At 39.5% G+C, this 11,899-nt stretch overlaps 2 protein-coding genes across 4 annotated transcripts; both read left to right on the top strand.

Annotated features, from left to right (window-relative positions):
• Positions 1-267: 267 nt before the first annotated feature.
• LOC120559976 (zinc finger protein 37-like) lies at positions 268-7,378 on the top strand. Of its 3 annotated transcripts, none has more exons than XM_039802049.1 (3): positions 268-597; positions 2,466-3,676; positions 4,136-7,378. In XM_039802049.1, the coding sequence occupies exons 1-3, from the start codon at positions 426-428 to the stop codon at positions 5,354-5,356; spliced, it is 2,604 nt and encodes an 867-aa protein (XP_039657983.1). In that variant the 5' UTR covers positions 268-425; the 3' UTR covers positions 5,357-7,378. The 3 variants fall into 3 exon arrangements, with proteins under 3 accessions (XP_039657983.1, XP_039657982.1, XP_039657980.1); XM_039802048.1 differs by adding an exon at positions 1,296-1,371 and having other exon boundaries at positions 2,466-7,378; XM_039802046.1 differs by having other exon boundaries at positions 2,466-7,378.
• Positions 7,379-7,765: 387 nt separating this feature from the next.
• On the top strand, positions 7,766-11,665 carry LOC120561055 (zinc finger protein 391-like). The gene is made up of 2 exons (XM_039804021.1): positions 7,766-7,850; positions 9,904-11,665. Exons 1-2 carry the CDS (start codon positions 7,766-7,768, stop codon positions 11,586-11,588), a joined length of 1,770 nt encoding a protein of 589 aa, XP_039659955.1. The 3' UTR covers positions 11,589-11,665.
• Positions 11,666-11,899: the final 234 nt, after the last annotated feature.

Here is an 11,899-nt window from a genome sequence, read left to right as displayed (position 1 = left end):
ATACAAAAAAATGACACGTGACAAAATATCGTCGATAGCATACTGTTTTATACTTTGAAGACTGCGCACTCCGTCTTTTTTTCCTAGGATGGCGAAAGCTTGTCGATGGCATGACCCGCCCTACTCTTCTTCTGATTAGCTAGTACACTGTTGCTTTCTTTGGTTGGGTTGGTTAGGTTTAGGCAAAAGGAGTAGGATTCGTTAGGGTTAGGGTAAAGGCGACGAGTAATAGCCAATCAGAGGCAGAGTAGGGCGGGACGTTTCTTTGCCCTCCTAGGAACCATAGACAGCTAGTCGCAGTAGTAGCTAATAGGGCTTGTTGTTTGCGGAAGTAAATAGAAAACTGAGAACGCACGTTCAGTTCAGCTCAGAAAAGTTTTACGAAGTTTTAGTGAGGAAAAAGTCTCTCCATTTTTAATCCAACAATGTATTCAGTCCAAAGTATGAGACGGTTTGTCTGTGATCGACTCACTGCGGCTGCTCAAGAAATATTGGGAGCCTTTGAAAATAAAGTAGAAGGTTACGAGGCAGAAATCGCTCGTCAGCGCAGACTGTTGGATGCCGTTTTGACACCCGAGATAAAGTTACACCGGACAGGTTTGGAAAACTATGTTCAAATGGAGCAGTTGTGTGTTAAAAGCCGAGGGTATCGGTCTAGTCACATTGTATGTTTAGCTAGCTAGTTATGTCAAGCCCCACCGGACAGACCAGTTTGACATGCGGCTAGTTTCGAAAGAATAACGAAACGTTACAGTAGCACGTCGCTGAGATAGCTACTAGCTACATGTGTCCTAATTGTTAGGCTACGCTGTAATAATGTGCCTATCTTTAACTAAATACGACCACAATACACGTAACCCTAACCCATGATACCATATTAACAGTTAAATGCGGAAGTCGCCTCGTGCACTTTGATATCCTCCACGGTGATACTCAATACTGTATTTAAATAAAGTTTTGAGGTATATATTAAAGAGTACGTACGTACTCTTTAACGTTGCTTAAGTATTTATTATTGCTAGGCCTAGCCTACTTATGCTTATCTACTAATCCACAGTTCATCCCAAAGTTGGGATTTAATAACTACCAAACTGTATTTAGCTCCACCTGAGCCAGCTCCAACAGTAAAATGGTAATTATGGTATTGATTCATCAGTATTACAATTTAATAATATCATATTATATATTACTCACAGGGGCCATTTTTCAACTACAGAACACATAACGTTATGTTTACTTTTGATACTTGCCTGTAAGTAGGCTACATTTGACTGATAATGCTTCTCTATGTTTAGATGGATTTTGAATGCAGGACCCTTACTTGTATTGGAGTATTACTTGGCGATCCGAGTACTTATTCCACTACTGACGGCAAGTTAACAGCAAGTTGTTGAATTTAGGCATTACTTATTTTTTAACATAATGATAAAGACTTAGTCTAAGTAAGTAGAAGGAAAGAGGAGCTATACTAGAGACTGTGTACCTTTTACTAACACTAATCAGTTTTTTTTTAATTATTATTGACTATTCTGCCCACGATTTTCTCCATTAATCAGTTAATTAGCCTATTTATAATCAGATAATAGGAATAGTGACATCTTCTGGTGGACTCCATGAAGAATAACTGTGGCTATGGCCCCACCTAATGGAGATCCCAATAAATCAAATTGTAAGTGCTTTTTTGAAAAGTTTAGAAAAAAAGGGAAAAAAGACTGGAGACTATCAGACATTTTTACACAATATTTATATTTATTTTTCTCTACTTACTTTTGTGGTGTCTTAGAGTTATTTCACATCAAATGGGCACCAGGGAGAGTATGCAACAAACAGTCATGCCTTAGAACATTTACCTTATTACAGGACAAACCAGAGAAAATGAATGAATCAACCCAACACAGTTATTACAAGATCTGACCCCCAAATGAGGTATCAATAGTTAGCTCCTTATGGTTTCCTAGCTGTGTCGCAAGTTTTGGAGCTTATTCAGTTGGGAGCTTCATGGAGACAGCTAAAGTTGATGTCATATATTACCTTCTAACAGCTGTATTCTCAGTAACGTGACAATCTGCAAGAAACAGGTTTCTTATAAATCACTAAAATAGTAGTGACAGCACCGTTTGGCTTAGTTATCATCGAGGCTAACACTATTTTTACATAGTTTATGACAAATCGTTTCGGCTGTGCTTTCTAACATGATGTCATTGTGCTAACCGAGCAACGTTAGCCTTTACAACAGAGGCTACAAAAGAGGCTTATTCAATACAATTGTTAGATAATGTTTCATTACAGAGTTCTCTGTTGATTTGTGTTTGTCGCTTTGTGCGTGGTGGAAAATAATGTAAACTGAGAGCTGCGTGCTAGATATGCAATGCGCCATGACGTAGATCCCCTTTCTTAATCACAACTGTTATATATGACATACATATGTACAACATTTCATCATTGTTCATTCCTTTGTCCTTCAGAGTTTTCACTGACACCTGTCCATAAGGTGGAGCAGGAGGAGGTTCTCCTGATTCAGCATCAGCAACGTTCCAGTTTGGTCCCACAAGATCCTCCACCGATTAAAGAAGAACATGAAGAAATGTGCATCAGTCGGGAACGACCACAGCTTGCACAACAACAGGAGACTGAAGCCTCTAAGTTAACTCCAACTTGTGAGGGAAGTGTCCACAGTGGCCAGTCTCAGCCTTTGGTCCCTGACCAAACGGAGAGTGCATCAAATAAAGATTCTCAATCCAGCACCTCAAACAACAATGTATTATCTGGATCTGACAGGGAGAGTTCTCCAGCACCAGGCACTGACCACCAACTCCTCTCTCACAACTCTTGTGTGAGAGCTGAGAGCCAAGATCACATAACTTGTAACCATGGAAGTGCAACACCGACTAGACTTATTGAGTCAGCACCAAATAACAAAAGCAATGACAAGAACACAACATCAGCTACAAGTACTGAGGAAGCATCAAATAATAAACATAAGAAAGGGATGCCATCATCAAGTGGAAACAGGGAGCCAATGCTAAATAAGAAACATAATCATGAGAACACAACGTTAATCACAAGTACTGAGACAACACCAGAAAAGATTGGTGATGGGAGCGCAAAATCCAATGGAGGTACTGAGCCAACACCAAATAAGAAACCAGATAGTGGAAAAACAGCATCAGCTAAAAGTACTGAGCCAACACCCCATAGTAAAGGTAACAATGAGAGCACAACATCAAATGAGAAACCAACATCAAAAGGAAATAGTGAACCAACACTAAATAAGAAAAGCGAAGGTGGGAGACCACCCTCAACTGGAAGTGTTGAGCCAACAGCCAATAAGAAGACATCACCTACAGATGTTGCACCAACAGCACCCCATAAGAAATGTAACGATAAGACCAAAACATCAACTAGAGGCAGAGAGCTAACACCAAATGAGAAATGTAATGATGACGAGCCAACATCAAAGGGATACCGTGAGCCAACACCAACTACGAAAAGCACAGATGGGAGACCAACCTCACCTGGAAGTGTTGAGCCAACATCAAGTAAGAAAAGTAACAATGAGAAGACAGCATTAGGTAAAAATACTGAACCAACACCAAATAGGAAATGTAACGATAAGACTACAACATTAACTAGAGGCACAGAGCTAACACCAAATGAACAATGTAATGATGAGGACATGACCTTAAATGAAGATACTGAGCTAATACCAAATGAGGAATGTGATGATGATGATGATGACCCAACATCAAAGGGAAACTGTGAACCAGCACCAAATAAGAGAAGCAAAGATGGGAGACCAACCTCACCTGGAAGTGTTGAGCCATCACCAAGTAAGAAATCTAACAATGAGAAGACAACATCAGCTAAAAGAACTGATCCAACAGCAAATAGGAAAGCCGATGATGGGAAAGCAACATCGACTTCAAGTACTAAACCAGCACCAAATAAGAGAAGCAAAGATGGGAAACCAACCTCACCTGGAAGTGTTGAGCCAGCACCCAGTAAGAAAAGTAACAATGAGAAGACGTTAGCTAAAAATACTGAACCGACACCAAAAAAGAAATGTAATGATAAGGCCACAACGTCTACTAGAGGCACAGAGCTAACACCAAATGAACAATGTAATGATGAGGACCCAACATCAAAGGGAAATAATGAGCCAAGACCAAATAAGGAAAGCAAAGATGGGAGACCAACCTCACCTGGAAGTGTTGAGCCAGCACCAAGTAAGAAATCTAACAAGACAACATCAGCTAAAAGTGCTGATCCAACGCCAAATAAGAAAGGTAATGACAAGACCACAGCGTCAGCCAGAGGCACAGAGTTAACACCAAATAAGAAACCTAACAATGGAAAAACAATGTCTACAAGAAGCATGGAGTCCTCACCACGTAAGAGACCGAACGATGGGAGCACGACATCGGCTACAAGTGCTGAAACTACACCAAATAAGAAACCCACCGACGGTAGCACAACATCAGATGGAAGTACTGACCAAACATCCAAAAAAAGACACAAGAATGAGAAGACAACATCAGCCAGAAGCACAGAGCGAACACAAAGTGAGAAAAGTAACAATGAGAGCACAGCATCAAGTGGAGGCACTGACCCACCACCAAATAAGAAACATAGGAAGGCATCAGGCGGTACCGAGGGTGACGATAACCCTTTCAAGTGTGACCGGTGCGGTAAAGTGACGACCAATTTCAAAAACTACAAGTTTCATATGAAATCCCACACTGTTGAGAAGAAATACAAATGTGACACTTGCGGGTTAATGTTCAGGGAGAGTTGGGATTTGAACAAACATACGATAGTTCACTCTGCTGAGAAGCCTTTCAAATGCAAGGTTTGCGGGAATGGATTTAACCGGCGTTATAATCTCGACCTGCATCTCCGGGTTCACTCTGGGGAAAAGCCGTACAAATGCAACACCTGTGACAAAAGCTTCAGCGCATTAGTGAATATGAAGAAGCACATGAGAATTCACACAGGTGAGAAGCCTTACACCTGCAGCGACTGCGGGAAAGAGTTTGCAGATTCGTCGTCTTTCAAAAATCATCAGCGGGTGCACACGGGGGAAAAGCCATTCAAGTGTTCCTTTTGCAAGAGAAGATTTGCGACCAGGACGACTTTGAGAAGGCACACCAGAACACACACAGGCGAAAAGCCCTACACGTGCGATGTGTGTCACAGAGCATTTAGTTATAGAACGGACCTGAAGGGACACATGAGGACACATACTGGGGAGAAGCCTTACAAATGCAGTACTTGTGAAGAAAAGTTCTCCACTTGGACAAAACTCAACAAACACAAGAATGTACACACAAGTGATGCACAAAGCTCCACTGCTTAAAAGCCTGTGTGAGTTTGATATACCATGCTTATGATAAAAGTAGATGAAATGCACTACGTAGTAGTGCACTGAGTAGAATTGCTACTGCTATTTTGACATTTTATTTTAAAGAGCACTCCACCGATTTCCGATTGCCCATAACTGTCGTACTCATAGTTGACAGTTTAAAAAAAAAATATATATATATATATATATATATATATATATATATATATATATACTGTATATACTCAGCAACAAAAGAAACGTACTGTCACTTTCAAGTGCTTTTATATTTTAAGCAAACTTAACATATGCAAATATTTGCATGAATGAAACTAAGACATAAACTGAACAATTTTCACAGACATGTCACTAACAGAAATGGAATAATCTATCCCTGAACAAAGGGGGGGGGGTCAAAAGTAGCCCTCAGTATCTGGCCACCAGCTGCATTAAGTACTGCAGTGCATCTCCTCCTCATGTACTGCACCAGACTGACTGGCCAGTTCTTGCGGTTGTTTTTGCCATCCTGTAGGTGTGATATTCGGATGTACTGATCCTATGCAGGGGTTGTTACACGTGGTCTGCCACTGTGAGGATGATCAGCTGTGCTTCCTGTCTCCCTGTAGCGCTGTCTTAGGCATCTCACAGTAGGGACATTGCAATGTATTGCCCTGGCCACTTCTGCTGTCCTCATGCCTCCTTGCACCATGCCTCTTTGCACCATGCCTTAGGCAAGCTCACACAGTCAGTAGAAAGGTCTCTTTACTTTCCTAATTTTCTTTTAACTGTGACCTTAATTGCCTACCGCCCTTAAGCTGTTATTGTCTTTTTGACCGTTCAACAGGTGTTTGTTCATTAATTGTTTATGATTCATTGAACAAGCATGGAAAACATTGTTTAAACCCTTTACAATTTACAAAGTTATTTAGATTTTTACAAAAGTATCTTTAAAATACAGTGTCCTGAAAAAGGGGCGTTTCTTTTTTTGCTGAGTTATATACGTATATAAAAATCGATGCAGCAGAACCAGAAATATTGTTTCAATGTATACATTCTAGTCAATCTGGCGCCTACATTATCCACAATGCAACACAATTGCAGTTGGGTCAACAGTTGCCTTGAGCCTTGAACCACTAGCCTAAGTCGGAGATGAGGAATCGACTATCTCACCCCCAGACATTCTTATGTCTAAATAGAATATTACAACTTTTTCCACATGTGCATTTGTATTCCCCAAGAGCTGTATACAGACTTTGTAAAGTCAGTGGAGTTCCTTTTTATAACACCTTTTATTAACGCCTTTATTGTAAATAAAACCATAATGCCTTGTTTTTGTTGAGTTTAGTGTTTTAGCTCGGGTCTGACTGATGAAATACAATCCAGAAAGGTTATTGAATAAATGATTTATGAGTTTGAAGTCTTTGCCAAAAGACTGTACAATCATTTTATTGACAATCATGATTTCTTTTTTTTAACCTTTTTTGTTGATCTCGCATGTATTTGACTGGCCAACATGGTTCTTTGCGGGATAAAGTTGCAGTTGTGTTACAGCAAGTTTGATTCAGCTTTATCTTTGTGGTCTCAATGAAATGACTGCTGGAAGTGCTAATGTCTGTCTGAACACAGCCTTATATCTGGCGATCTGATGATAGTGAAAATGAATTCTGTATGTCACCGCGGTAACTTTGGAAGGCTTCAATTTAAGCAAATGCATGTTGTTGATTATGTTTTTCGGTGTCCGTTATTTAACAAAAGTCTGAATGGTGGGAATCTTGTTCAATCTTAATCCAATTTATCATTGTTTTAAGCAGAGTTCATATAATTGATTGTACTGGGAAAATGAAAAGAAACGTGTCTTTGTTGTGTAAATGCCTTGACTTTTATGTACTTTTGCCTTTAATTTTTAAACTGCAGCCTAATTGTCTAGTCTACAGTACAGCACACTTGTTCTGTAAAACTTACTAAGTGAATGTATTTGAAACATTTTACTTTATACATTTTTAATACATTTAATAAATTGTAATTATTTTCCTTAAATGGTGTGTTTGTAAATTTGATGCTTGCAATTTACATTTGAGGCAGCTGATACAGATATGAGCTGCAAGTCACACATGTTTTTTCTTGAAGTTTCCTCTATCGTGCAGCACTACCTGCTTTAAGACCTGCTCTCTTTCAATTTTGGTTATGTTATCTCTGATGTAGCCTAAAGATAAATGAGAAACAACAGTGGCAGGAAATGAAGCGTTTCTGTTCAGATAGCTTAAGTCACTGACTGACTGTTTGTCTGAGTTGCAGCCAAATTGAAATTGCCAAAAGTCAAATTGTAATTTATTGAAAATGTCTGCAGTTGAGAGATTGAGAACGTCAATAAGTGATCGACTAAGTACTGCTGTGGAGGAAATATTAGGAGTTTGTGAGCAGACTATGGTTGTGTACGAGGAGAAGCTTGATCGTCAGCGTAGATTGCTGGATATTCTTTTGAAGCCTCGGATAAAGCTACGGAGGACAGGTCTGTAAGATCATTTTCCTATGGAACATTGATTTATGTATTAAGGTGTAACAAAAGAGGAAGAAAAAAGAACAAGTAACACATCAGATTAAACTTTGTGGGACAGATGAGCCACACCTCCCAGATACTGCTGTTCTTGCAGGCTCCTGGTCATATTGTTATAGCACTACTGTCTAAATAAAATATTACTTTTTACTTCTTTTTTTTTAACCTTTAAGGCTACTTGCATGCCGACTTGCCATACAATTTTAAATTGTAAATTAATGTTTTGTAAGGCAAAATGTTGCACAGTTATTTGTATTGTCAATAAAACAATTGTTCAAATAGGCAGTGGTGGAAGAAGCCTATTCATCTTTAACATAGGCCTCAGTAGTTAATCATATCTTTCTGTGTATATGCATATGTACAGGTATGTATGTGAATATGTATTTTATGCTCTATTTTTTAGGCGTATATATACCAGTACGTACTGTCTCTTTAAAATAAATAAAAATTTGATCACAAAAAAACATAGGCCTCAGTAAAAGTAGCAATACCGTTCTGTAAACATTAGGCTACAGATAAAAGTCCTACAAGATTTTACTTAAGTACAAAGGTATGGTAGGTAGGTAGGTAGGCTAATTTTGGCCAGAATGACCTTTCACAGAGTTAATTATCATAGGCTAAATTATATTATTGGAATATTATTTAATATTACTGCTGGTGGAAGTCATATATTTTAACTAGGCTACTTTATATATAGGTTACTACTGCAGGGCATCTTTAAGTCCTGACCAAGGTCTCCATCTGGACCAAACAGCAAGTCAATCCAGACCCAAACCATAGGCTTACCTCCTGTTATGAATACCTTATATCAGGGATCTTCAGAACGGGGGTCCTCAGAGTCTATGCAGGGGGGGCCTCCAAATTATTGGTAATTTTTGAAAGCTTTTTTCAAAAAATTCAAAAGTCTTAAGATTACTCCAACATATTAATAGCAAATGTAAATCCCCACTGATGACAGGGTTATTGGCCTGTAAACTAGTCACTAAGATAGCCATCCACAGATACAGTTAATCCAATGTGCCACATTCATGTTTTAACATTAAAACATGATTTATAAAATCATGGCAACAATTATTAGGCTATTTTAATAGCTTAGTATTCCATGTGTATAGGCTTTAGGCTGCCCTACACATTATTGTAGGACAAGTTTAATATGCAGCTTCATTGTCTACAATATATTTAGTAGGCCTAAGGGGAACCCTGCTACATCTCTCTTTCAGTTAAGGGGTCCTTGGCTTACAAAACGTTGAAGACCCCTGCCCTTATATAACGTAACGTTTATTTTTTTAAATAGGCTTACGTTTTCTACTCAATCAATAAAATTGTTAGTGACGTTTCATAGACAGTAGTGGTGTAACGTAGTTGATCGAGACTCCTCGCCTCTGCAGCTTGGTAGTCACTACAGAGTCAGGGCAATATGCCGTTTAAGCGTTCAGAAGTCTTTTCACGCTTTTCATAACTCCAAGCAGACAGCATTTGCGCGTTCATGTGGTTACACCTACTCTGAGACACGCACAACTGTGTCCTCATGCCCTGGTGACAGACTGCCAGGCTGGGGTTGTAGGGACGGGTTTGGGGAGGGCTTTTATTTTGTGTGGTGTGTAAAATGTTCTAAATAAATAACAAAATGTAAATAGGATAAACAGGTTCGGAGTGGACCTTTTATTTATTTAAATTTTTTTTACAACTGAAATAATATTTTGTTATTACAGAGAGAAAGTATAGGCTAGTTAAAAAGGTAGCCTACCTGTTTTTTTTTCTATCATTAGGTAGCCTACAGGCATAAAGACGTTTTTTGATACAGAGGAATGACTTGCCCTCTGCGGCTTTATATTCTATTTTGATTTGTTAAGTAGACTAGAGACTAGACTACTAGTACTACCATACTGTTACAGTAGTTAAATACTGAGTCATATTTCATACGTAATAGCTACTTTATAGTATATTTCTTATTAAAGCTAAACAGGATAGAAAACAATCTTTAATGATCCTTGTTTTGTCCCTTCAGAGCTCCCACAGCAACATGCCTCTAAGGAGAAGGAGGAGGAGGAGGAGGAAGTTCTCGCTGACCAGCAGATCTGTAATCAGGAGAGGAACTCCAGTCTACGCCAAGAGTCTCCACAGATCAAAGAGGAACAGGAGGAAGTCTGCACCAGTCAGGAAGGAAAGCAGCTGGTAGTGAAGCAGGAGGGAGATCAGATTCTGAAGCAGGAGGGAGATCAGCTGGTAGTGAAGCAGGAGGGAGATCAGATTCTGAAGCAGGAGGGAGATCAGCTGGTAGTGAAGCAGGAGGGAGATCAGATTCTGAAGCAGGAGAGCACAGCAGAGGAAAATCCTGTTGACAAAATCCGTATTGCATGGGTAAGATCGGATTCTGATAGGCCAAAGTCTGGAATATCAGAACCGAAGAGTAACCGTCAGCTCCTCCCTGACACCTTCCATGTAGCTGGTAACCAAAATCCCAGGAGAAATAACCATGGAAACGAAACACCAATGACAAAAACTGCGCCAAAACCAAAAAAGAAATGTAATGCCAAGAACACATTAATTTCAAATATTGAGCTAAAACCAAAGAAATCTGTCAACACATCTCCAAATACTAAGCCTGAACCGAAGAAGAAGTCTGGGAACACATCATCAACTACACATTCTGTAAAACCAAAAGAGATCAGTGGAAAAAAATCATCAACGACAAATACTAAGTCAAAACAAAAGAAGAAACACAAAGCAGAGAAAACATCATCGAATACAAATTATGAGCCAAAACCAAAGAAGAGCTCAAGGAACACATTAACCATAAGCACTGAGACAAAACCAAAGAAGAAAAATAAGGATGAGGATGCAAGATCAGCAACAAGTATTGAGCCAAAACCAAAGAAGAAATGTAACAATGGCCTTGCCACATTAACTACCAATTGTACACAAAAAACACAGGAGAAACATCATCATGGGAACACAACATCAGCTGATACTACTGAGCCCGAGCCAAACCCAAAAAACAAACCTTACAAGTGCAATGACTGCAGTAAACCCTTTTCTTACTTGAAAAACCTGAAAGTTCACATGAGGATCCACACTGGTGAAAGGCCTTTTGAATGCAGCTACTGTGAAAGGACCTTCATTCAGAATTCTACCTTGAAACGACACACGAAAACTCACACTGGAGAAAAGCCCTTCAAATGCAACTCATGTGGGAAAAGGTTCGCCCAGGTGACTGCCGTAACTACACACATGAGAACTCACACAGGTGAGAAGCCATTTGTTTGCAAAATCTGTGGAAAGAAATTCAGCTGCGGGGCTAATAGGATGAAGCACATGAGGATTCACACAGGTGAGAAGCCTTACACCTGCGGCGATTGCGGGAAGGAGTTTGCGGATTCCTCTGCGTTCAAAAATCACCTTCGAGTGCATACAGGAGAAAAGCCTTACAAATGCTCTTGGTGTAAGAACGCATTCACACACAGAGCGACTTTGAAAAAGCACATTAGAACCCACACAGGTGAAAAGCCATATAAGTGTAACACTTGTGGAAACAGTTTTTCCCAAAAAACAGCCTTGAAAACACACATTAGGATCCATACAGGCGAAAGACCGTTCAAATGCAGCATCTGTGGAGTAGGGTTCATAAACAGTTCAAAACGGGCAAATCACATGAGTATTCATACAGTAATCTCACCGAGCAGCAGTTCTTAAAAGACATAACTGTACTTGACATGAAAAAAAATGTATCAAATTGTACTCAACTTTTTTTTTTTTATATTTTGATCTTGTAAAAGGTTTTTCCCCCTCATGGCCTTGTTTCTAAGCATAACCACAATGAACTTTGGCCTTAAACATAGTCTTGGAGTTTTTTCCTTGGCTTTATGGAACACACAGCTTGAAATGGCTGTCTGACCCGTCGCACTCGCTTCAAAGGCCCGAGAACAACACATATCTGATACTGACACCTAAGAGTCGACTGGAAAGTGCTGTCATCACAACCCTTGTGGAAATGGATATAGACA

The sequence above is a fragment of the Perca fluviatilis genome, chromosome 6 (assembly GCF_010015445.1).
Source record: "Perca fluviatilis chromosome 6, GENO_Pfluv_1.0, whole genome shotgun sequence".
Lineage (NCBI taxonomy): Eukaryota > Metazoa > Chordata > Actinopteri > Perciformes > Percidae > Perca > Perca fluviatilis.
The sequence above is the reverse complement of the archived record's forward strand: the minus strand, read 5'-3'. Positions and strand labels throughout refer to the sequence as shown.

Bases quoted from the DNA above. Each gene is read 5' to 3' on its own strand.
- LOC120559976 (XM_039802046.1), top strand. From the start codon at position 426: ATGTATTCAGTCCAAAGTATGAGACGGTTTGTCTGTGATCGACTCACT. The intron at 598-2,465 runs GTTTGGAAAACT...TTTGTCCTTCAG, and splicing joins GATAAAGTTACACCGGACAG to AGTTTTCACTGACACCTGTC.
- LOC120561055 (XM_039804021.1), top strand. From the start codon at position 7,766: ATGGTTGTGTACGAGGAGAAGCTTGATCGTCAGCGTAGATTGCTGGAT. The intron at 7,851-9,903 runs GTCTGTAAGATC...TTGTCCCTTCAG, and splicing joins GATAAAGCTACGGAGGACAG to AGCTCCCACAGCAACATGCC.